General features: G+C 46.0%; 1 protein-coding gene across 2 annotated transcripts; it reads right to left on the bottom strand.

Annotated features, from left to right (window-relative positions):
* Positions 1 to 5,133: 5,133 nt before the first annotated feature.
* Positions 5,134 to 17,451, bottom strand: PLEKHB1 (pleckstrin homology domain containing, family B (evectins) member 1). 2 transcript variants are annotated; one of them, XM_012725486.1, is made up of 8 exons: positions 17,333 to 17,451; positions 16,100 to 16,175; positions 14,874 to 15,026; positions 14,185 to 14,287; positions 12,878 to 12,917; positions 9,940 to 10,044; positions 6,262 to 6,361; positions 5,134 to 5,668 (listed from the first exon to the last, which is right to left on the bottom strand). In XM_012725486.1, the coding sequence occupies exons 2-8, from the start codon at positions 16,134 to 16,136 to the stop codon at positions 5,529 to 5,531; spliced, it is 678 nt and encodes a 225-aa protein (XP_012580940.1). In that variant the 5' UTR covers positions 16,137 to 16,175; positions 17,333 to 17,451; the 3' UTR covers positions 5,134 to 5,528. The 2 variants fall into 2 exon arrangements, with proteins under 2 accessions (XP_012580940.1, XP_012580939.1); XM_012725485.1 differs by lacking the exon at positions 9,940 to 10,044 and having other exon boundaries at positions 17,333 to 17,448.
* Positions 17,452 to 26,600: the final 9,149 nt, after the last annotated feature.

Here is a 26,600-nt window from a genome sequence, read left to right as displayed (position 1 = left end):
AGGTATTCATTATGATTCTGGAGACTAGGAAGCCAGAAAAAGTAACCATCATGATCACCTTCAGGTGAGGGCCCTCTTTCTGTCTCATTGCACTTCTTGCCCTCACAAGATATCTTGGAGTCCCTTTATAAAGGCATTAATCTCATTTGTGAGGGCTCCATCCTCAAGATTTAAGTACTTCCCAAAGTCCCACCTATTAATACCATCACCTTTAAGGGCGTAGGATACCAATATATAATCATGGGTGGGAGATAACATTCAGGCCATCACAACTTGCACGTATTTATGTTTTTCACTTTTTTCAACAATATTTTTTCATCATACAAGTCTTTCATCTTCTAAGTGCTTTTTAATATTTAGATGCTATTTTAAGTCAAACAATATCCTTAATTTTCTTTCTGGATTGTTCATTGTTAGTGTATAACATGCAACTGATTTTTTTGTTCATTTTGTATCCTGCAACCTTTGTATGCCAGCAAACTGGATGACAAATTATTATTCTACTAAGTGACTTAGTATAATACTTAGTATACTGCTTAGTATAATGCTAATTATATTAATGTCAGTATTAGTATAATGTTGTGCTCATAGAATGAGTTAGGAAGTATTCCCTTATCCTCATTTTTTGGGAAGGAATTTGAGGAGGATTGGTATTAAGTCTTCAATATTTGGTAGAATTCACCACTGAAGTCATCTGGTCTTGGGCTTTTCTTTATTGGGAAGCTTTTGATTACTATTTCAGCCTCCTTACTATTATGATAGGTCTATTCAAATTCTCTGTTTTTGAATGAATTTTTGGTAGGTTTTGTGGAATTTGTCTATTTCCTCTTGGTCATTCAATTTGTTGACATACAACTGTTTATAGCATTCTCTTGTAATCCTTTTTATTTCTGTACACTCAGTAGTAATGTCCTTTCATTCCTGATTATAGTAATTTGAGGGGTTTTTTTTCTTGTTTTTCCTTTGATCGAAAGGTTTGTCAATTTTGTTGATCTTTTTAGAGAACCAGTTTTTGGCTTCATTGAACAGGGTTTTTTCCTGTTCTCTATTTCATGTATTCCTGCTCTGTTCTTGATAATTTCTTTCTTTCTACAAGCTTTGGGTTTAGTTTGGTCTTCTTTCTAATTCCTTAAAGTAGAAAGTTGAGATTTTTCTTTTTTAATATATGTATTCCTCCTAAAATCTCTTTACTAGCACCTTCCTGGTATATTGGCCCTTATTTTTTTGAGATGCCCCTCTTTATTTCTCATCATAATTTTGTCTGATATTAAAATAGCCACCCCAGTTTTCTGATGTTTACTCTTTACGTGGTTTATCTTTTTCTGTCCTACTTTTAACCTATTTGTGTATTTTTTTAAAGATTTATTTATTCATGCATACAAAACTGGGGTACAAGCCAGGGCACAGGGGCAGTGAGAGGATTCACCACAGACAGAATGGAGAACAGGACATGCAGATTGATGAAGTACATTGCTGAGGGGAGCAGCCTGAGAGACAGGAAAGGTCTGCTGTGTCATGTGGTCACCACCCCCCCTCGTGGGGTGGGGGGGTCAGACTCACACTGAAGCAGCTGTGGCTTGCTTGCAGTGTTGCACTTAACCTGCTGTGCCACCAGCAGGTGGCACAAACAGGAGGGCCCCTGTTTGTGTATTTTAAAGTGTCTTTTGTACACTGCATATAGTTGGGACTTGCTTGTTTATTCTGGCAATCTCTTTTAATGTGTGCTTTGTGTCCAGTTAGAGTTGTAAATATTTTGTTTAGACTTATTTCTGCATTGGTCTTTGTTTTTTATTTACTACATCTGTTTTTAATTTTTTTTGGTTAATACTTATTTATGCATACAGAACTGGGGTACAGGCCAGTTGTGCAGGGGCAGTGAGATGATTCACCAGAAACAGAGTGGGGAGCAGAATAGGCAGATTGACAAAGTACACTGCTGAGGGGAGCAGCAGGCAGGTCAGGAGAGGTCTGCCATGCCATATGGGTCACCTTCAGGGCAGGTGGGGATCAAACTCATGCTGAAGTGGCTTTGGTTTCTTAGAGCTGTGCTTTAACCTGCTGTGCCACCAGGGAGGGCCAAAATTCTGTTGTTGTTTTTCTTTAACTTAACCTCTTTGCACTGTGTTTTCAGTTGTTGTCTTAGGAATTCCAATGTGGTACCTTAGATTTATCAAACCCTACTTAATACTATAATACACATAAGGTATAAGAAACTTAATACTATAAGTTTGGGCTTATAGATAAAACTTATAGTGTAAGTTTCTTATACCCACCTACTCCTACAACCCCTGTGCTATTTTCTGTGACTCACCTGTAATTTTGCATATGCTTTTGGATGATTCTCATAGAATTCCATTTTATAAATGGAATATACAGTGGATTCAACCTATTGTAGAATTTGAAGGTTTTTGTTTTTAATGCTTCCAGGACCATTTTGTGTCTATTGTTTTTTGGTAAACATAGGTACATATTTTTGCGTGTACCCTAGCAGTTGAATTAGGTCTTAAGGAATAGTATACATTTAGCTTTCCTGATTAGCTTTAAAAATAACCAGACCAATTTACACTCGTTCCACCAGTGTTAAGATTTTCAGTTGCTCCACATCAGTACATAATGTTTTCTGTCTTTAGCTTTAGCCATAGATTTAAAACTGAGATGGAAAAATGCACAAAATGATGTAAAAATAAACTATTATTCATTAAAAAAAACTTTGGGGTGATAGATAAAACAGTGTGGGTGCCAGATTAGACTGTTTTCTAAAGAATATTTGTCTTAATATATGTGTGAATGATTTAATAATTGTCGACTAGGCAGCCAAAAGATAAAAAATAATTCATATTGCAATCCTACCGGTGGAGAGATTTGAAAGCAATCTGCATCTGGAGCATCCATTTGCATCCCTCTTGCTCTGTCAGTGGGGTGGGTCACTGAGAACCAGTCTCATCAGGACTGGCCCATAGAGCCATAAGGTTATAGAAACATAGACAAAAGAGCCCTTCCCCCACATGCGGGAGGTTTTCTAGCCTGGTTGGTCCCATGTACATGCAACCTGATGTGACATCATCAGACCATTTCCTGAACGTCACAGTGCTCTCAAAGTCATAGTGTTCTAAGGCACTTACTCTGGCCATTTCCTCCATCTGTTCTATGAGACAAGTGTTCCCCCTCTTCTTTACTTGGCAAACTCCTACTTCAAGGTTTATACTATATTTCTAGTGCCTGTCCCAAATCTTTCCCCAGTTCTTTGGCAGAGTTAGATATCTCCTCCGAGCTCCCTGTCATCTAACTGAACGGTTACTCTTTTTTTATATCCCTTTCTAACTTGTATATCTTCTGGGAATACAGTTTTTGCCATTCAGCCCTCATCTGTTCACCTTTCTGGGTTAGTGCTCTAAATTCCCTTTGTGACACTACCTGCCCCCTGCTCTAAGCCTTCTTCTTTTGGGCCATCTTTTCTAGATCACTGTAGATTCAGGAGTAGCCACAAGACCCCCAACTTGGCTAATGTTAGTGAGTCCCAGTACTTTTATTCACACTCTTGAAAGAAGAGAAGCTCTTTTGACTAGACATGAACCCAAGAGGGTGTTAGTCTGAACTGTTAAATATCACAGCAGCCTCTGCCTGTAAAGATGGAAACAAAGCAGAGTCTGAGTTACACTCTGACAAGCCTATGGATTACACAGTTCCTGGACTTGTCAGTTATGTAGCCCACTCTTTTTCCTTCTTTGGCTTAAATCAGTTTGAATAGAGGGGTTTTGTCACTTGAAGTTTCAGGAGATCTGATGTGAGATGGTTGTATTCCTTCCCTGGCTACCTGGTCTCTATGAGAACAATTCATTTGATTCAAATTAGGAAGGATGGGAACCTACTAGAAAAGACCTCAATATTACTGGGCTTTCAGGAGGCAGGGCACAGCCAAGCTGACCCATCAATTCAGATGATGGAGACCCCTTGTAGCCTCTCATGCCCTGCATTTCCCTAACTTCAACCTGCCACATTATGGGTGGGAAGCTTCAGATAGGTTAAATGACTTGCTCAAAATTGAACAGCTAAAAAGCTGTCACCACCTTCCATTTGGCCTTAGAATCCATACTCATCACTTTACGAGCAAAGGTACTACTAGGTGCTGGGTCATAGAAATGTCTAAGGGAAACAAGGCTTCCTGAGGGAACAAACAACGCCAGAGCCAGGGCTTGAGCCAATCACACCTTTATTAGTCTCTGCAGGAGAACCAATGAACCCCATCTACCAGGGAACTATAGCAGGCTACTCTGGATACTGGGCAAGGATGTTAGCATTTTGTTGATGATAAGTGCATAGGGGGAGGAGCGTAGAAGGGAACCAAGTGGGGAGACTGCTGGGCCACCTACAGGGAGCACACATGGTATCTTCCAAACCCACACAAAGATCAGGCCTCAGATGTGAACAATGCCATCTTCTTCAGATTGAAGAAAGAGACAAAGCCTGAGATGGTGATGACCACATCTACGGACAGAGAGTCAAACTCCTGGGGACCAGAAATGCCTATTTCCTGATGGAGGCACCATCCGCAGGCTGGAAGCCCCAAACAGCTTAGCTGTTCCCCCAGCAAGGGGCCACCATTTCATCTCAATTACTGCCCCAGCCACCCTGATATGGAAGAAAGGTGCTTTCTAAGCACTGAGGGAACGGGGTTCAGGAAACTGACAGTGGGAAGAATGGGGCTATACTTAAGTGTCTGGGTTTGTGTATGTATCAGTATTAACAATACAGGCAATATATTCATTACAGGTACAGTTATGAAATCCTCTCCCAAAATGCTCACATCTCCCCCTCCCCATCTAACTCTTTATCCTGGAGGTTCATCGTGATTGGACACCAGTCCCCACCCAAGTCCAACTGAATTCCCCTTTTAAGTCATTGGACGTGGCGTGATACTCTCAGCTCTGCAGCCTTGCAACGACTATACTCCTAGCCTACCTTCCTCACCCTTCCCTCGTGTGCTAAATTAAGACTAATAGCCTTCTCAAAATTTTTGTTTATTCCCTTTTCCTCCCACCAGCCTTGAACTGTAGGAGAAAAGAACTTGACTCAAATTTGTCCCTGGTGCCGGGTAACTTGAAGTCAAATGAGTTTTCTGTGTCCTGTCTGATGTGGTTTTTTTTTTTTTGGGGGGGGGGTAAGGGGGGAATATATGTATGTGTCCATAATGGATTTCTTGGGGTTTTTTGGGGGGGGGGAGGGAATATATGTATGTGTCCATAATGGATTTCTGGGGGTTTTTTTGGGGGGGAGGGAATATATGTATGTATCCATAATAGATTTCTGGGGTGTTTGGTGGTGACTATGAGGTTTTTGAGATGTTTGTGCTAGGAATGTTTCTTTCCATTGGGGGAGGAGGGAGTGGAAAGGTTGGTCCTAATCCAGAAGGGGCTAATGAAAAGAAAGGAGCCAAAGTGGGAGCAGGGGTTAGATTGTGGAAGGTGGTGTCTAGGAGGAAGAAGGGTCTGTTGGTCTATGCACAGGGTCCAGCGCATGAGTCCTGGGGCTCAGAACCAGCACGGAGACCACATAAGGGATCCGAGCGCAGCACCCGTGGCAGCCCCGGCAAGCATGCCCATGGCCAGTGGGGCACCAGAACTGTAACACGGATCCTCCCGCACTACCACGTGTGTCACGCCGCCAGGGCCTGCAGAAAGAGGTAATGAAGGTGCAACATTTCATAGCATGGAGCAGAGAGATCGTCATCTCAACCCACCCATGTGACTTCAGCCCAACTCCAAAGTAAGGTGCTGGCCTATTCTTAAGCTCCCCAGTAGGAAAAAGTAGGCTTCGAGGCAAGAAGTACATGAGCACAGTCACCATGACCTCTAGGCCTTGGATCAGCTGCGAATGTTTTGGGGCAAAGAGTGGTATGGTAAGGAAACGCCTGGATCTCTAAGCATTTCCAGACCACACCTTGGGGTGGCTATTTCCCATCAAACTCTGGAAGTGGGAGAAAAACGGTTCCTGCATTAGCCACCAGGGGTCGCTACGAGCTCAAGAACGGCTGGTAGGTCACGGGATCAATAGGCGTCCAGCTACAGAGCTGACGTCACCCCTACAGTGAGGATGGTCGCTGGTCCAAGCGCTATTCTGAATGTCGGGGTGAGGAGGGCCATGTGGAGGGCCCCACTTGGAAAAATCAGTGATCACTAAAAGAATGGAACCTGATCCTCATTGAGACCATAGGCAGGGCCTGATGCTAAATAAAGGTAAGGATGGGGTGGTCCCGACACTTACCTGCATAGGGCGGTCCATAGTAGCTGCGGACATAAGTAGCCTCGTGTGCGTTGGGAGGCACCACCTCATAGTAGTCCTGGTACGGGCTGTAGACACGTACCTGGGGAGCCCTACCAGGTCAGCCACCTGGGTTTTCCTTGACCCAGGTCTAATACCCTATTCTCACACTTGTTCAAGACCCCTGCCCCTAGGAGTCACCTCTGCAAGTTTATAAATAGATTCCCAGCAACCAGGAACTCCAGGAGAAAGGCCTTGCCTTCCCATGAAGTCCCTGTTACTGGTCCTCTTAAAATGCAACTCCTACCTCCAATCCCCAGTATGGCCATGTTCCGCAGCTGTTCTCCCACTCAGCACTGCCCTTATTAGAAATTCTTCATGGCTCCCAACTTTCTCGTATGGATAGTCTTAATATTTGCAGACAACTCTCCAGTAGTCCCACTTGACCCAATAGACTTCTCTACTCTACTAGTCATGGAAGGATGTCTTTGCCAAGCCCCAGACCCAGGAATAAAAGAAGATTAAAAAGGAAGAAAAGAAAGGGTCGGGATGGGATATAATCAAAGCCTTTATCGAGCATCTACCATATGCAGGTCCAGAGGAAGGGGTTTTTATATTACCTTTAACCCTTACAACTGGCATTATCTTTACAGTGGAAGGAGGCTCAGAGAAAAATGGCCCATCTTCTCTGAAATACACACCCTCTTCCCTTCCCATTAGTTTTTTTACCAATCCCTCGAAGTTTGCCTCTAGAGTCACCCACTACAGGAAGGCTCTAGTCTAAGAATCCTTTCTCCCAGATTCTCTATGGACTGTGTGACCTGTTCCTATTCTTCTGACCTTTCCTGCCTGCATCCCAAATGTGAGCTACCTACAGGCAAAGACTGACTCATTTCTGTCACCAGTAGGGCCTACTGAATAGCAAGAACCAATGAACATAGTGCTGAATTAAATGGACACTCCTAATTCAAGTCCTTCGTAGGGGAGCACACCTGGAGAAGGGGCAAAATCCCCTTCTCCCCAGGATCCTTCTTAGTCCCTTTCTACTCTATCTCTAACTGAACTTAACAACTGAAAGTATGAAGTCTCTTAAAGTCCAAGTATCTTAAATTCTATCAATCTCAAAATATTTTCCTCATTATTCCATCCCCCCCCCCAACCTAGTCTTCCTGTATATGCGTTTCTTTAAATGCCACCGGCATGTTCTCATGTTCTCAACCCAAAAAAAAGCATGTTGTTACCCTTGTCTTCACACACACATCTTTCATATCACATCAGATACCAACTGTGCCAAGGAAATAAACCACTGGTTCTCATAACTTGGAAGTTGTGAGTGATCTTGAGTAGCTAAGAGAAGAAGCCAAGACTATGTGGGTTGAAGAATGGTTGAGAGATAGGGGAAGAGTCAACATATGACATCTCTCTGAAGAACTTCAGCTATAAAGGAGCATGTCTTATGATTTCAAATCTGTATGTTATTATCCTTTGATAGGGATACTCTTCTCACCTTTTTCCATTCAACTATCTAACTTGTTTTCAGGCTCAAGTCCGAACCTGACTCTCAGGTTCTGTTGGGGTCCTGTATATGCTCCTGTAGCCTTTAGGCTTCACTTATACAATATCAATTACTCTGTCCCACTACTGTTTACCTGTTTGTGTGTCTCATATCAGACTTGGAGACAACTCTCCATTCTTCACCCTTGCTAAGGTAGGGATTGATTAAGGTCTAGTAAGACCAGACTGGACTATGTGAAGTTCCTAGTGTTTGCTGAGTTTATCTCAAGGGGATCAAATATAGTGCCAGACTGACACTAAGGTCACTCAACTCTGAGTCCAACTTCAAATCAGAAAGAACAAAGAATCTCAAAAATACAGGGGGCTCAGACAGGCAGACAAGTGAATGCCTTCACTATGCCTTTTCCCAACGGGTGATCCAATAAAGCTTTAATGAGGTTGACCAGGATCTGGGATATTTCTTGAAGGAGCTGGGAAAATCCAAGCACTTGGATCCCCAGTTTTACTAATAGGGAAATTAAGACCCAGAGCCTACACCTGCCTTGCAGCTCCACAGTGAGTCAGTGGCCCTGTCAGGAGTAGAAAACATCTGATGTCCCTGAAGGGCAAACTGTTTTCACCCGCCAGGCCTGGGAGGCCCAGAGGTAAGCTAGTGTGGATCACCTGGCAACCACACAGAGACCTCATGGGCAGAACCTCAAGATTTGATCCCTGATCCTCCCCTGAGCAGGCCCAGCCCCTTTTGGGATGGGGCTTCGTCAGCCACTCAGGAGGTCACATGTAAATGAACATTTCTTTCAGAGAAACTGTTGTATACTTGGGCTTAAATCCTATTTTTTGGGCAGCTCACTTTAAACAAATTTATGTCTGAGTTTGGGCATGGGGGATGCCTCCGAATGCTAAGCTGGGAGAACTAACTCTGCCTCTGACGAATTTAGTGACCCCGGTCAAGTTATGTAACCTCTCAGAGCTGCTGTTTTTTTTCTTATCTGTAAATGGGGACAGTGTTTCCTGTATTGCCCACACTCCCGGGCACCGTGAGAATCAAACAGAGCCAAGTCTGTGCAGCTGAGTGGGCCTGGCACTTCTGGGATCAGTGGTTCTGCACATAAGAATCACCAGGAGAAATCTTTTAAACACAGATTACCCAGGTCCCAGCCTAGATCTATAAATTCAGAGCATCCAGGTACAGGATCGAAATCTGCTGGGGTTTTTGTTTTTTGTTTTTTTTTTTTTTTTTACTTTTTAGAGATTCTAATGCACAGCCATATTAAGCACCACCATGCTAGAAAGGGACTTCACAGTTGTCTGTAAGAACATAGGTACTCTAATACAGGCCACCACTGTGCCCGCACCTGCTTTCCCAAAATTGGTCGTGAAGGAGGGGAATCACAGAGACAGATAACAGATTAAATTACATATACTATGCAGTGGTGATGCCATAACAGGTTTTTTACTTCTTTCCTCTCATTCTTTCTCCCTTTCTTCCTCTTCTGCTACCTCAGTAGGCTTTAGGCCTACTTGTGTTTGATTCTCAAGTGCCAGGACTAAGTAAAGGAAGGACATATTGTCCCCCTCACTGAGTACTCAGTGAGTACTGTGTGTAGCAGGCCCTGTGCCAGGCTCCACAGGGACAAAACTGAGACCTGGTCCTTGCTTGGAGGAAGTTCCAGTATCATGATAGAAAACAGACTGCAATAAACAGTCTCAGAAACCAGGTAGAATGAAGACAGTACTAAGCATTCATGGGGAGCACTGAGGAAGGAAGTTAAAATGCCTGGAGTCCTGGGAAGTCCTTCCTGAGGAGGTGGTAGCCTCTGAGGTGGGTCTTAGAGTATACGTAGTTTGTTAGGTGAATTGGGAAACTAAGGATCTTCAAAGCAGAGAGAAGAGCATGTGCAAAGGCTGAGAAGAAGGAAAATGTCTGGCTCAGCTGGGAGCAGAAGATAACAGAGGAGTTACAGTAGAGGGGATGAGGATGGGTGGCAAGTAAGACTGACCCAGGCCAGCTCCCTTGAACCTTAAAAACAGGGCTGTGCTTGGTACCCCCTGGGTGATGGGGAGCCATGAAATATTTGTGAGTAGGGAAGGGATGTGATCACACCCAGGTTTGGAGGCATATCTGGTGGCCAGATTGGAGGCAGGGAAGACTGAGCCAGCACTTACCCAGATCCGCCTCTCAACCTTACAGGGACTCCATGTTCGGGTCACACACCTGACCTTGGGGCAAACCCGGCGGCTCCTGGGAGGTACCGTGGCTCCAGCTGGGGCCTGCTCAAGCCACAGAAACCCAAGAAGGAGGGGGAAGGAGTCAGAGGCCCTCTACATTTGGAGAGTCTCTGCTCATAAAAGGTCCTTCCAGAGCCCTCTACCAGCTTAGCTTGGGAAGGGGGTGTCCTTTTCCTCTTTAGCCCAGGGAAAAGGGAGGAAGCTCAGAGAGGAGTGGTAACTATGCCAGAGGTAGACAAAGAAGGAGTATCAGTAATGTTTCCAGAATTAGCCCACCTTCAGCTGTTTCAGGCTGCTGAGGCTCCCAGGCTCCCAGAAGACCTCTGACCTGCCCTACTGTTCCTCCCCTCCCATCACTGTCCCCGTCAGCCTTGCCCCTGACCAGGCTCACTACCAGCACCCCTGGAGTGTCAGGGATGGGGGGCTTTTCCTCCACACAGAGTAAGGTATAAGACTGCAGAATGTGGAGGGACAAAGCCCAGGTCACTAAGTAGGTGCAGGTCAGAGAGAAGCCCACAGGCCCAGGTGTGAACACAGAAATAGGCAGACATGGGTACAAAGACAGAGGAAGAAACACATTCCACTTAGGCAAGCCCTGGGACCGGAGGGACCTGATGTATATAGCAGTGCAGGGAGGCAGAAGATAAGGGCAGGCAGATGTGGTAAGCAGAGCAGCCGGAAGGACAGACAGAGACGGGGCAAGGCAGCTTCATGGAGTCACAGAGTGCAGAATGGTCAGCCCTCACCTCCTTCCTTCTGCATCTCTTGGGGGACTAATTTGCCCTGCAATTGGGGGATTTGGAGCTCAGTCAGGTGAATCCAACCAGGGATCCCTTCACCCTGCTGATCACTGCCCCAGCCTCCTTATTACCAGCTCCCTGTAATCCAGCCTCCCCCCAGAAGCTTGAGTCAGTTTCCCAAAGTCTGACCACAGTTCTCCCTGCTTAATGGCTTTTACTGTTTCTACAACCCTCAGGCTAAAGTTCAGTTCCTTCAACTGGATTTTTAAAACCTTTATGACATGGTCCCTCAGATGTCATTTCTTTCCCTCCATGTGTTAACCACTCCCCAGGCCAGACTCCTGACCGTGGGAGGCACACATATCTGCATATCACCTCCCAGCCTCTGTTCATGCAGGTGCTTCTGCAGTAATGCCTCCCCTTGAAACCTCACTGATACAGGTGCTTCTTTTGAACCTCAGCTTCCCTATCTGTAAAATGGGACCAAGAATAACAACCCCACCTCTTGCCAGGGTTGGTGGAAGATTAAATGATATAACTGAGCCAGGTGCTCAGAAGTCTTAGCAGGTAGGTGTTCCAGGAGGTTTCTCATTGCATCGCAGTCTTCCCCACTGCTTCCCATAAACTTTCTCTCTAGATGGAAGGAGGGCTCATTGCGCCAAAGATAGGACCGATCATAGACTCTGGGGTCAGAGAGATGGGAACTGAGGCCCAGCCACGCACCCCTCAAGCAGAGGGCTTGGGGCAGCAACTCAAACCTATACTTCCCTTACTTGCCACTTTATACTTCTTACTCTCATCAGCCAGCAAGGCCACAGTTCAGAACTCCAGCCTGTTGCCAGGACACTGTCTCAGTCTTCTACCTGGCCTCTAGGTATTCACTCTCACCCACTACATTCCCTACACTCAGACTTATCTTTTTTAAAAATCAAAATCTGGCATGATCTGATCATGCTATCCTTCTGCTTTAAAACTTCCAATGGTGGCCCTCCCTGGTGGCGCAGCGGGTTAAAGCACAGCACTAAAGAAGTCAAAGCCACTTCCGCATGAGTTCGATCCCCGCCTGCCCCGGAGGTGACCACATGGCGTGGCAGACCTCTCCTGACCCGCCCGCTGCTCCCTTCAGCAGTGTACTTCGTCGATCTGCCTGTTCTGCTCCCCACTCTGTCTCTGGTGAATCCTCTCACCCTCCGCATCTCTGGCCTGTGCCCCAGTTCTGTATGAATAAATAAATCTTAAAAAAAAAAAAAAAAAAAAAAAAACTTCCAATGGTTTCCTAGTGCCCTTAGCAGAAACCCACGTCCTTAACACAGCCAACGAGGCCCGGCCTGCCAAGCCTGCATCCCCATGAGCTCTCTGATCATCTCCCAGCACTCCAGCCTTCCATCTGTGATAAAATCTTACCCTCCCTCAGGGCCTTGGTACATGTTGTTCCCTCTACCTGGAAAGCTGCCCCCTCACGCACACCACCCCTTCCACCCAGTCTATTTCTGGTTTTCCTTCATGTTTCATCTGAAATCTTGTCTGAATGCCTACCCGAGCCCTCTCACCAAGCCTGCTGTACACTGAATGCACCCTGTGTCTCCACCACCCTTGCACCAAAAACATTCATTATCTAAGTAATTGTTTCACACCTGGCTCCTCCCTAGGCTGAGTCCGGGAGCTCACCTCTCTGAGCTCATCTGTGATCCTTGGTACCTGGCACAGTGTCTGGCCCATAGTAGGAAATCAGTAAATACCTGTTGTGTAGATGAACAACCCTGTCTTATTATCTGCAGAGAGGGAACAATAATCCCAACCTTGTAGGAATGTTGTAAATAGGAATGTTCCTTGTAGGAATTGTACCTGCACCACACCTGGCATATAATAGTTGCTCGATAAAGGACAGTTCCTTTCCACCTGCTTCCATGCCACCCTCTATAACAAGCCTTTTTGGAGGCCTCGCTTGCCCTTCTTCTTCTATCCTCTGTTCTTTTCTGTTTGGGACTCGGAATCTGAGTCTGCGGAGTATTCACTCACATACATGAGCACTGAGAACTCCTGGCTGGTGGAGACCGAATCTGAGTCACTCATGATTCCATGGCAGGAAGGGGTGAAAGGAGAGGGATAGGGAGAGGTAGGGAGAGGGAGCTCACCGGGGTAGAGTTTGCCTCCAGCAGCGCTGTCTTCCATGCTCTGCAAAGCAAACCCAGCCAGACCATGAGGGGGGCGTTTGGGAGAAGGGGATAGGGCCCTGCATTTTAGACTCTCTACCCCAACCCACCCTTTTAGCCCCAGTCTCCCTTGAGTAACACAGATGACTCCCTCCCCTGCCCCATCTCATGGCCAGAGCCCTCAGTTGTGCTGCAACCTCCCATTTTTAGTCCAAAATCTTTGCCTCTAGAAGTTCCAGTTACCCCATCTATGAGTGGACAGTTGGGCTCAGTTGATTCTGTAGAGGCCTTCAGATTCTGACCTGCCTATGCTGGGGCCTCGCTGCCTCCACACCCCAAACCGGTAAACAGCTCCCCAGGCTCTGACCCCAGAACCCCAGGAAGGTCCAGTAGACACTGAACAGTTGGGCCTTTGTCAGTTGCCATGGCACCTGGCTGGGTGGACAAGGCGGCTCTGTGCTTTGTCTAGAGCTCAGCTTTCCCTCTTCCCATACACCCCATCTCTCTCACTCCCCTACAGTGCAAAGGCCAACTGACCCCCTGCCAGAGGGTAGGAAGGGAAAGAATGTGAGCGAGAAGAAGGCGCCCAAGGGAGACCAGCAGTGTGGGTGTGTGTCTGACACTGGGCACATCTGGCTGCCTCTGTTGGGCAGGTCTGTGGCAGATTAGAATCCCCCACCAGGGCATCTTCTCAGAAGGGAGGCCCCCTTTGAGGGTATCACCAGGCTCTGTATGCTTTCTTGGTGTTTTTTTATTTAAAAAAAAATTATTTATTTATGCATAGCATATGAGAGCTGGGGTGTAGGCCAGAGGTGCAGGGTGGAAGAGGATTTACCAGAAACAGAGTGGGAAGCAGAAAACAGGCAGATGGACTGAAATGCACTGCGAGGGGAACAGCAGGGGGAGACAAGAGAGGTCTGCAGTGCCACATGGATTAGCTCCCTGATGGCCATATCTTGGTAGTGCTGTGTCTTTAACCCCTGCACCACCAGGGAGAGCCTGTATTCCTTTGCATCACCCCCAAGCAACGGTGCATCTCAGCAGCTCCTAAATACCTGACTATGAGTGACCAGGGACCACACCCCTTCCCCAGCTGTCCTGAGCTCATCACAGGCTGTGAGGGGTTTACTGGGTACCATACCATGCATCACTGCCAGCCTCCACTGTGACCACCATACTGACTGGTCTTTGTTCTCTCTTCCTATCTCCAGGGAATCAGAAGCCCAATGATTAGAAAGAGGGACACATTCCCCAGGATCCTACCCCATCCTCTCCTGGGAGTGACTCACATGGCATCATCCCGAGTCTCTGCACACAGGTGCAGGCGGGAGCCCTCCCGAAAGTTCACCGTCAGCAGGCCATCTCGGCTCCGCCCCTCTGGGGGCTGCACATCTAAAGGCAAACACACGTATACAAAGTTTCCACAGGACTCTGTCCCCAATTCCCCTGGCAAACCAAGAATAGGGACTGGCTTTTCTGGCTTCTGTTTTCCGGCCATTACCAACCTCTTCTGGTCCCACATACTTTCTTTGGGATTCTTACCTACCCTTTTAGACCCTTTCAGTCCTTTTCCAATGCTGCCTCCCTAGTTAGGTACATCTATCTCCTATGGGCCCTGTTATAACTGTAGTCTGAGCCTCAGTGGAAATTTGCTGTGTGACTCTGGGCCAGTCACTTAGCTTCTCTGAGCCTCATTTCCTTTTACGTTTTTCTAATTCCTATACCCTAGAAGGGAGAGCAGAAACTGTCTGACTCACTTATGACCGAATCATAGGCCTCAGGCCCAGCACAGTGTAGAAACTCAATTAGGAATTGACTTCTTAATCTATGACTCACAAGAATCAACTTCAACTGGGGCTGACAGAGGCCCAGAAACAATGTCTGTAGGAACCCTCTGAAAGCTACGAATCATCTAGTGTTCTCACACAGACACACACTATGGGTCACGCCCAGAGTCACAGGAAGGGCTTCTGCTCACCACGGCACTCCTGGCCAATCTTTATGTCTCGGACATTGAAGTGGATGAGCACGCGGTCTTCCTCATCCAGGGCAGTCTCATCGTGATAGTAGCCCAGGGTTCCGTCCAGCCAGAGGGCAAACCAGTTCCGCTTCCAGCGGCGGAGGATGGAGCCTGTGTGATATTCCAGATGCACCAGGTAGGCTGATGGCAGAGCCTGCCAGGACAGGAGCCTTCATGGGCTCCAGAGTTCCCTCACCCCCACTCCCACTCCTTCCTTGTCAGTCCACCCCCTTGTCTGTCTTGCTTAGCTGTTGCCTCCCTTTGGACTTTACACAGTGGAGTCTTCGTAAGATTAGTGTTATGGTAAAGGTAAACGAGTGACCAGACCCATCTCTGAGGGGCTTCTAAGGCCAAGACCTGGGCCTCTTTGAGGGCAAAGACATCTCCCCAACCTGAGCATCCATCTCATCTCTTATTTGTCTCTTCTTGGTCCTTGGTGTTGTATCTGCTTCTTACACTAGACAGGGGGCTTCAGCTCCTCATGAGGGTCCTGGCACCCAGCAGGACCAAGCTCATGTTTGCTGAACTGACCAAGGGCTATACAGCATGGGGCTTCTAGTCCAGAGATAATTCTTGTTTAGCTCATGGCTGGTCAGAGCTGGCTCTGGAAACAGAGCCTGGTTTCAGACATCTTGTTACTGGAAATCTCTACAGGAAAGGGCAAGACACAGAGCGCTACTTAGAACTTTATGGATTCCAAACACAGAGGCACTTTTCATTTTGTTCTGAGCCTAGCTCTGTGCTGGCTCTGGACTGTGGTAGCTGTGCAGGATCAAATTCAGTCCCTTTGTTTGACAAGCTCACAATCGGAGGCCAATAGAGAGGGAGGGAGTGATAAGACCCACAGGTAAAGGTCTATTATAGGGTGATCAATGCTAAAACATGGCATTGGGGAACCAAGACGGCAGCCTCTAACTCAACTTGTTGTTACAGGAGGGACCAGGGTGGAGCCTCAGAGTCAGAAAAGTCTCCTCACAGGAAGGGACATCTGAGCTGGGCAGGTAGTTCACCAAGCTGTCTGGAAGGGGAAGGACCATCTAGGCAGAGGGAGGAACATGGACAAAAGGAGGAAAAAGGTCCTGGGTTCTTGGGAGAAGGGCTCACGCCTGAAGATCTGACAAGCCACTTCCCTCACCCTAGACACCCCTGAAGGACAGGTACGGGCTCAGCCCAGGGTCACTCACTCTGTCTCCACAGCCAGCCGCCCCTCACCAGGGCCATTTCTTCAAAAGGACTTTCCAGGGTGAAGTCAGGTGGAACCTGTCAGAGGACACACAGGCCTCATCAGCCGCTCCAGAGCAGCTCCCCAGAGAGAAGCCCCCAGCCCTGTCCTCCCTGGGGGGAGCCACCAACTGTTTAAGGGAGCATAAATAAACAAACAAGGGCAGGCCTGCCTGTCTCCTCCCCGTTCTCTGGCAGAGAATGGGAGCACTGTCCCTGTGGGGTCAACAGGGCAGCCACCCATTGTGCTGGGGTGGGGGTGGGGTGAGAAGCCTGGATTCCAGTCTCTGCTCCATAACCTTAGCCAAATCCCTTCTCCCTGGCCTGCATTTCTAGACCTAGAAAAGTGTGTATGGGGCAGGTAGAAGTTGGAATGAGAAATTCTTAAAATGTTAGACGTCCTGGAACTCTGAAACACTGGTAACAGGTTAGAATTCATAGCAATGAATGGACTTGGAGGATAAGAAAAGCCTTCCTTACAGTTAGACCCTGCTTGAACTGCTCACAAAGTAGGTAAAGTATTATTTACCCACAGCTCTGACTGATTGAGCACTACATGCCTGGTATACTTCTCGGTGCTTTTATCTATTATTTCATAAGCTCTTCACAACAATCGGTTATTCCCAGGAATCTGGGGCCTGGAGAGGTCCACTTGCTCACACACACCCACTTGGTAGGAAGCCAGGATCCACACCCAGTTTGGGCTTTTAACTATTACAGCAGAAAGAGCTTATAAAATTCCCAACACCCAGGTCTTACCCCCATAATAACTAAATCCGAGAATCTGGACAAGCACTGATGATAGTCTCTAACGGTACCCCCGTGATTCCAATGTGTAGCACAGTTTAGGAACCACTTCACACACTATAGGATGGATAGGATCTTTATTCCTATTTTGCAGATGCACAAACCGAGTGATGGCAAAACACATATTCACACATATGACAGAGCTTGTCCAGGCCAGGTGCTTCTGCTTCTGAGGGGATTTACTTTTGAGCAAGTGCCTCTGCCCTTCCCCCACCTGCGCACACCTGTTGCTGCGTAGCAAGGGCTGGCACACCTGGGCTGACGGCCCAGCTTTGTCCCTGTTTCTTTCCTTCCCTCCCCACTGTCAGCCCTAATGCAGATCAGATAAGAGACTGATCAGACAGGCGCAAAGGCCCTCCCCAGCCCCACCCCCACCTTGATGCACCCACCTGTCTACACTTGAGGATGCTGTTGCCAAAACGGCCGCTACTTGATGCTGCTGCCACCCAACCAGCTGCGCCTGCGCTTTGTGGGCCCCAGGGCGCCTCAGGCTTTCCGCTCCCCAGGGGAGCCCTGGGCCTACACCAGCCCTGGGCTCCGCCCCCCAGCTCGCTCCACCCCTTGGGAGGGGGCGTGGTATAAAAGATGTGCTACACAAGGACTTCCGGGACTTGTAGTCTGCCGCGCCAGGTCTGGTTCATACTCCTGGATAGTTGCATTGTGTTGACAGGGAGCACAAAACAGTGGCTGCCCCTGCGATTTATTCTCTAAGACATTTGTTCATTCCTCTATCATGAGATAATTTCTCCTATGAATAGTGAACTCATATTCTAGGAAAAAATTAGTTGCCACAAGAAGCCAGTTTCGTCCTTTGGTTACCTTTTTTCAGTACTCAGTTTGTGTGTGACACTGCATTGGGAGCAAGTGGAAGGCACAAAGAAGCACCTGACAAGGTCCTTCCTCCTTCCTTTCCCAGGTTCCTCTCAGGTAGGAGAGACAATACATAAACAATTAGAGCATGGGGTGTCATTTAACAATGAAAGAGTCTAATTTTACATAAGAGGCCTCCCAAGTAGCTGAAAGGGGTATTGAAGGATGAGTAAGAGTTTTCCCAGGGGGAACGTAGGTAACTCAGATGATCAATTGTCAAGAAATTCAAGAGTATGGAGTATTTCAGTTTGGAAGGTAGGCTGCAATGGCAGGGAGGGCACAGAAGGGGCAAGTGATGAAGCTGTAGGGGTTGCAAAGATATAATCTGAAGGCTTTAGTGACAGGCTTGACTTGGACATCAGGACAGAGCTTAAGGATGGGGGTTTCATCATGAGGATTAGGTTTGTGTGTTGGAAAGGTTCCTTTAGGACATTGTAAAAAATGGATCAAAAGGGGCCTCCCTGGTGGCTCAAGGGTTTGAGTCTCAGCACTATGAAGCTATCCATTTTTGATCCCCAGCCAGGAAGGTGACCCACATGGAACAGCAGACCTCTCCTGTCTCACTTGCTGCTGGCCTCAGCTGTGTATTTCAGACAGTCTGCCTGTTCTGCTTCCCACTCTGTATCTGGTGAATACTCTCACCCTCTGTCGCTCTGGCCTATAAGCCAGTTGTTGTATGCATCGGAGGGGTCGGAGGGGATCCCACTGGAGAAAGAAGACTTCCTTGTCTGTTGCCTCGGTCTGGTTTGCCCCTCTAGGGTCTTCCCTTGAGCAGCTCAGCCCCACAAACCCTCACCACAAGCAGACCTAGGAGGGCATTCAGAGAACAGAACCTAAAAGGTTCTGGCATTTCATCCCCTATTTGAGATGTGAACCCACCCTGTCCAGGGCCCTTCTGCCCCTCTCCCAGAGAGCTCTTCCTTACCGAGGCTGCAGGGCTCATGGCTCTTGGGTGACCAGGGAGCGATTGGCAGAAGGCACCAGTAGGAGAGTGGGAGTCCTTGAGCGCCTTAGAGATAAGGGGATAAAGCAGGTGCTACCAAGTGGTGGCCCGAAGAGGGAGACAACAGGGAGGGAAGGCACATTAGTCCTAGAGAAAGCCATCTCTTCAGTCTCCTCCCCAACCTCCATTATTCACTGGTGGTCTTGGGCTAGAGCTTCATAGCCCCCACTGGGAGGCCAGTCCTCTTCCCTCTGCAGGGGGCAGCACTAAATATTTCTTGAGCAGTTTGTGGGTAGAGGTCACTCCAGATCTGGTTTCTCAGCGTAGCCCTTTAAGCTATCTTCTCACTACTGAATCTTTGTAATCCTGATCTCCAGCCCTTGTGCTGAGCGTGCTTTGCTGAGGGATTGGCAGGGCGGATCTTAATAGCGTCTGAGCTCAATCCCTCCTTGCTGCCCCAGAAACTAGCACTCCCAAACCATGCTGTTTCCAACCATGCCCTTTTCTGTCCATGGAATGTCCCACCCTACCTTCGTTGGGATAAATTTATGGCTCCCATAACAGAAGGAAGGAAAGGAAAGAGGGATGAGAGAGGGGAGGAAAAGAGGAAATAGAAGAAGAGCAGGGAGGAGTGGAGCAGACCCCTATGCCACAGGGGAATGGTGTAGAAACCTGTGTTACTTTCTCTAGATTTAGCAACCAGTTGAAAATGGAAGATTCTCTAGGGGCAGTGTGGAGTTCAGGGGGGAAAATGCCCCGTCCCCAAAGAAGGAATGCTGTGATGAGGAAAAGCTTCTGGGCAAGCCAAAATCACAGATGTAGTGGACTCTATATGCAGTGAGAACTAAAATGTTGATCAACAACCAACATTTTATTGAAGCTAATAATGGGTATAGATTCAGCCAAGGAAGAATGCATTTTTGCATTTAATTCTTGGGAGTTCATAGACCACCCCCTCCTCCCCCAAACCATGATAATTGCTCTTCAGGTTGTTTTTAATCGTGGAGTCTTGTAGACTGGTGGAAAGGGTGGGGATTGACAAGTGAGAAGCACTCAAAGCATGGCTGGAATCCCAGTTCCAGCTTTAAAAAAAAATTTTTTTTTTTATTTAAAGGATACAGGCCAGAGATGGGGGGATGGGTTGTGTGTGTGTGTGTGTGTGTGAGAGAGAGATTCACCAGAAACACAGTGGGGAACAGAACAGGTAGATTGAAAATACACAGCTGAGGGGAGCAGTGGGCGAAGACAGAAGAGGTCTACTGCGCTTGTGGATCACCTCCCTGGTTGGGGATCCAGTTTGTGTTCCAGTGTCTGCAGGTAGCTTCACAGTGCTGCACTTTAACACCTGAGCTACCAGGGAAGCCTCCCAGCAGCTCCATCTTTGAGAAACTTTATTGACTAAAACTTATTGAGACCACCAAACCAACAAGTAACTTTCATATTTCTCTTGTACCTTTAGTACATAGAACACTATTGGCAGAAAGAAGAGTATGTTGCTATTTCAAATATTTCAAGTAGATGAACAACTCATGGATAATATATTGTTTAGAGAACTGTGGACTGACTCATTAAAGTTCACTACTTACATTTTCTAGAGAATATATTATAATGAGAATACATTATCTCAAATGACTAAAAATGCCTACATTACTAAAAAAATGCCTGAAATTTATATCAAGATGCAAATTTTAAGCAATTTGAGTGAAATTATGTTTTTAATACTTTTGGTGAAAGATAATAAACATACTCTAATAGTCACTTGAAGTATACAACTCAGTGTTCTGATATATTCACAGTGTTGTGCAGCCATAACCACTATATAATTGCAGAACATTTTGATTATCCCCCAAAAGAAATCCTCAAACCTTTAGCCATCACTCAATTATTCCCTTTACTCCCAGCCCCTGGCAACCATTATCTACTTCCTCTGGGTGGACCTGCCTATTCTGGACATTTGATAGTTATGCAATATGTAACCTTTTATAAATGGCTTCTTTTACTTAAATTAATGTGTTCAAAGTTCATCACTATGTTGTAGCAATGATGGAACAGTTTTTAGTCTGGGCCTTTTTATTGAAGAAGAATAATGCATTGTATGGATATACCATAGTTCATTTATTCATTCATCACTTCAGGGTCATTGTTGTGATTCCCACTTTTTATTATTATTTTTCACAACTATTATGAATAATGCTGTTGTAATATGTGTGTACAATTTATTTTTAATCATACCTTCTCATTCTTCTTGGATGTCACAGTGCTCTACGTTTAGCATTTTTCAGAACTGTCAAACTATTTACCAAAGTGGATGTACCATTTTGCAGTCCAACAACAACCTATAGCAATTTCAGTGTGTCTGCATCCTTGAAATGTGCCTGACCAAAAGGAGCTTACAGAAACTAGGCTGTTTTAAGTAAGGTTTGGTTGTGCATGTAAAACATTGCATGTAGCTTAAGCAAAAACTATGTTCTCTCTCTTCATCCCTGGTCTCTGTGTGTCTGCTTTATTCTTCTTTATTCTTTCCTCTCTGGTTGGCTCCAGAAGGAAGAAAATTCCAAGAAAGGATTCTGATTGGCCCAACTTCTGTCATGGGCCCATTTAGGGTAGATTCTGTTTGAGAAAGGAAGGGGGAAGGAAAGTAGAGGTGTTAGAAAGACTAAGGCAATAACCAGTGTATTTGGGTGGAGACAGCAAGGCTCTGAGGGACAAAACAATATTCAAGAAGGACTCACTTGCATGGCTCTTTTGGTTAGGTGAATAGGGTAAATACATACCAGTGTTCTGGGTGAAAGGTAACACATGACTCTGACTCTTGAAAAAGACCTCCCCTCTCCACACCCCTTGACTTGGTCCCTGGGGAAAAAGTAGAAAAATGCACATTCCAGCCAAAGAGTCTCCTCAAAGCACAGAGGTCACATTGTTCCAATATCATTGGTTTGTTGAGGTGGCCCTAACTGAGCTCTGCAGCAGGAAAGACCCTGAGGCCCCAAGGCCCCTCGCCAGAGGATGCCAAAGTAGAAGACACTGTTCTATCTCTGGGCCATTGGCCAAAGAACTCAGTGTTCCTACTATGTTTGGGGCACAACCTGCAGGAGGGCCTGAGCTCGGAGGACCCTGTGGCTTGCCAGGAATCTGAATCGGCCTGAGTCTCATGCCAGTGGATCAAGGGGGCCTTGAACTTGGTGAACTTTGGGAGCAGGACCATGCTCTTTGAATTGAATAATATCAGTTACTCAACTGAAGAGTTGGTTCTTGGATGATTCTGGAATTGAGAACAAAAAGAGGTATGCTAAAAACCCTGCTGAGAAACCAGATCATATCAGCTTATGTGGTGGCAGCTTTCCATAGTGAAAGTCTCACTGTGAATAGTCAGGGTCCTCCAGTAAGGTATAATTTCTGTTTGTGATTATCAGTTTTTATAAACTAATAACCCCCTTTGCTTATATTTAAAAATGAGTCTATGGAATTGCAAGGCCTTCCAAATTTATTTATCAAGAACAGAAAAGGCAGCTTCATTGAAATGCACTGCTGAGAGGAGCAGTGTGCCAGACAGGAGGGGACCTCTGCCAAGAATTCCAATTTTAGATCTTTGTGCCCATCAGGAGACCCTGCAGGGCCATACTTGTAGGATGCATATGATGCCACAGAGCACAGATAGCACCTTCCCCAGGAGTGATGGGACACACCGAAATGACCAGGTTTCTTGCCAAAGCACTTGCATTTCCACTGCCTCCTTTCTTTAGGGCTATATCTTGATGTATCCTTCATCAATAATAATAATAACAGCGATTTATTATATAACACATAGTACCCCTGCCAGGCTCTATTCTCATTCCTTAAGCCCTTCATGAACTCCATTGATCCTCACAACAGCTCTCTGAGATAAGTAATATTAGTGTCATTGTGCCTATAGGGAAACTGAGGTGCAATAACTAATTTGTCCAGGGTCACCCAGCCAGTGAGTAGCAGATCTGATCATTACTCTCAGGCAGGTGGGCTCCAGAGCAGGAATTCTTTATCTTTTCTTTATCTTTTCTCCACCACAAACCTCTTATTGTCTGGGAAACTCTGTGGACTCTTACCCAGAATAATGTTTTTAAGGACACAAAATACATAATATTAAAAGGCTACCTGAAATTTAATTACCAGTATATATAAAAATACATAATATTAAAAGGATACCTGAAATTTAATTATCAGTATATCAAAAAAATATGTTTGAGATACAGTTTACCTGAGTTCAGTTCCCAGCCAGGGAGCTCACCCACATGTAAGCACAACAAATGTCTCCTGGCTTGCCTGCTGCCAGTGTATTTCAGTAGATCCACCTGTTCTGCTCCCCACTCTGTCTCTAGTGAATCCTCTCACCCCCCCACCCCACGCCTCTGGCCTGCACTCCAGTTTCTCTATGCAAAAATTATAAATAAATGAAATACCCTTTTCTAGAGTGCATGCTCATAAGTACTAAGGCATCTGCTCCCAATTAGAACAGGTCTCCTAGGTTGTTGGCATCCCAGCTCTCCAGGGGCTACTATACTCAGATCCATTGTTCTGAATATAGTTCAGAGGCCATCAGCTCAGGAAGCTTTCTCTGAACCCTTAGACTGAGCCATGAGCTTCTGATAGTCTCCTGTAGTCAAGGGTTCTCCTCTATTATATGCTGAGTAATGTCACAGCCAGGTTCTCTTAAATGTTCTTTTTTAAAAAGATTGTGTTTATGCATACAGAACTGGGGTGCGGGCCAGAAGAGGTGCGGGGGTGGTGAGAGGATTCACCATAGTCAGAGTGGGGAGCAGAACAAGCAGATTGATGAAGTACACTGCTGTCAGTCAGGAGAAGTCTGCCATGCCACCCCCTGTGGAGCACTCAGGCCTGGGGGTCAAACCCACACTGAAGTGGCTGCAGCTGGCTTGCAGCACTGAGCTTTAACCTGCTGCACCACCAGGGAGGGCCCGGTTCTCTTCAATTGTCTTCATTCAGTCCACGCATATTTATCAAGCCCTGCTAGAGACCAGACATAGCTTCCAGTCTAGGGGATTCATCAATAAAAAGACAAAGTCCTCACACTCTGGAAGGAAGAGCAAGGTAAAACAGAGAAAATGCATAGGAAGAGCAAACAAATACCAAAAGAAATGAACAGCTTGTTTTAATTAAAATATTCGTGTGGATGGGAATGGAAGGGGTGATTACTGAAGTTCTTCTAGAAGAAGTAATGTCTGAACTATGATGAGCCAAACTCCAAGAGAAAGAGCATTCGAGGCTGGAGATTTAATTGGTGCAAAGACCATGCAGCATGAAGAACCTGGTTTATCTGTAAACAAAGAGAAGGGTCTTAGTGAATGAAGAAGGGGAGACTGGTATGACGTTGTTCAGAAAAGAAGATGTAAACACCTGAATGGGAGCCCCTGGCAAGGTTTCAAAAAGGAAACGACATGATGCAGTGTATGTTTTTAAAAGCTCTCTGTTCTTTGGGGTGGAGAGTAGTTTCAAGCGAGAAAAGAGGAAGCAGCAAGATGAATTAAAAGACCATGACAGGCAGGAGATGGAAATAACTTGACTGAGGGAGGTTGCAATAAAGATGATTAGAAGTAAATTTTGCAGACATTTTGATGGTTTTGTTAACTTGCTGATGGATTGAGTGTAGATCACGAATGAAAAGAATTTAGAAAATGCACCCAGATCAAGAAACAACCTTTGCTTCCTTTGAGCACTTCTTAATTGTTATCCATAAAGAATATGTGTTTGAGAGTTTGCAATGATTATTATTTACTTATTATTTATTAGCAAAAAAGTGGTTTATTTCATCCCCATTAAATACATTTGAACAAGTATTTAAATAATGTCACACTGAAGGCACATCAAATTCTTTACCTTCACCAGGGCACCCACAGATCTCCATCTGGTCCTTTTATTTTACTTCTGCAGAATGAAAACATCTTGAGCTTCCTGGTTGAAGCCAAACCTCTGCAATCGGGAAGATGCATTACTGCCCCCGTGTGGCTGTATTTGGTTTCTGCACCCAAGTCAGGTACACAGGACTTTGCTTTAGCCAAGGTGAAGCAGGTAAACTGGGCTCAGTTCTAGGATGGCATTTTAGAGCAAACCTTCTAGCTGAGGTGACCTGATAGTCCCCAGCGTGGGTGGCAACTGTAAAGTTACTCGGGTAGCTGATCAATAATTTCCATCAGCAGCTTGTCCTTCGTGGGGAAGAAATGGGTTTAAATGGACATATGGGAAGACTTGCCAAAGGTCTCTTCTGAAGAACAAACAACTGTTAGAGACTGTAGCCTTGGCATTCTCATAACACAGTACTTGGTCTTCCTGGCCCAAGGCCTCTCCCATAACCATGCCAGATCCTTGGTCAGATCAAGAAGCCTCTAAGCTTGTTCCCTTCTTTCTGTTAATTAGAGCTGGAAGTACTGGAACATCAGTGCATCATGTGGCTTTGTTCAAGCCAGATGTCAGTTGGAATGGAAAGAATGACCCTAGTACAAATTGGGTCCCAATGATCAATACAAATTCTACTTGGTGGTTGTAGATGACAGCAAATTGAAGAAAGAAGGTCCAGACTTCTAAATGAAATGTTCACTTTAAAGCTGTTTAAAGTCTTTCAAAAGCCATATGCACAATTTTTCACTTAATCAGGAAATATTTCCCTTCTACATGCACAGAATCTTATTGGGATTTATACTGGTTAATGAATATCTCAAACTTGAATTAAAAAAGATCAACTCAGTATTTTGGAGGGATTTTGGGCATGTTCAGATGGCAGAAACACCACTTCTCAGCCTTGCCCAGTGGCAGTATAGTAGCCAGTGAGCCTTACCCGAGGTGCAATTATTGCTAATTGAAAACTTTTCCCAATAACCCACCATACCAACTTGAAATATAGTCATCAATGGCAGAAAAGAAAGAAAGAAAAAAACCCACTTCTCTGGAGTGTCTCATGTCCTGTGGGAGAGACATAGTGTGTAGGAACCTTCAATAAAACCAGAAGGCATAGGTGCAGATATCCTGGACCCCAGACCCATCACAGTTTATGACCCATCCCTGAGAGCAAGCTCAGAGAGGAAGATAGAGGGGAACCCATAAAATGCAATAAAAAGTGATCAGAGCATCCATGAAGAAATAACATGGCATGAGTTATATTTTAAAATGCTCACTCTTTGGGGAGGTGAAGATGAGACCTGCAGTGAAGGGCCATAGCAAACAGACCGTGTGGGGAGGGCTCCATGAGCAGATGGCGCTCCTGGAACTACAGGCCTTGCCTCCTTCCTCTGACATCTGGGCTTTATCTGCATGCAGCTCAAGGAGCAGTTTGAGAGGACAGAACCAGTGCAATCAGTAGATACTGACATTGGTTGATTCTAGCCAATGAACACTCTGCTGTCCATATTTTACAGTTTAACCCAGTCATACACAAAGCTCCTGGGACACAGACCCTTAGCCCCACACAGTGGGCAGATATAAAATAGGGTGCAATAGGAGGCGATATACAAGCAGAGAAGTGGGGCACAAGCCATCCGGGAACTCTCATCACCCCTCTGCTCTGTGACCAGTCCTGATAGAAAGCACCCTATTGAAATGATGCTGAAAAGAAGAAGGAACATCATTTGCTGACATGAATGATAGAAAAGCATCTTTGAAATCCAGTGAGTAGGTGGAATAGTTACATGACTATGTCACATTGGGAGCACTGCTGTGTAGGAAACAGAAAGGGGACATTAGAAAGGGAGCCCACAGGAACTCAATGGTCGATAATACTGGATTTATTCAGACATACTGAGCTATCTTAGGGACATGGAATGAGACTCTAAGGTCCCCAGGTATGTCTCTCTTCACAC

The sequence above is a fragment of the Condylura cristata genome, unplaced genomic scaffold (genome assembly GCF_000260355.1).
Source record: "Condylura cristata isolate star-nosed mole 26May11 unplaced genomic scaffold, ConCri1.0 scaffold00015, whole genome shotgun sequence".
In the NCBI taxonomy this organism is placed as follows: domain Eukaryota; kingdom Metazoa; phylum Chordata; class Mammalia; order Eulipotyphla; family Talpidae; genus Condylura; species Condylura cristata.
This window is presented reverse-complemented; position numbering and strand designations above follow the sequence as displayed.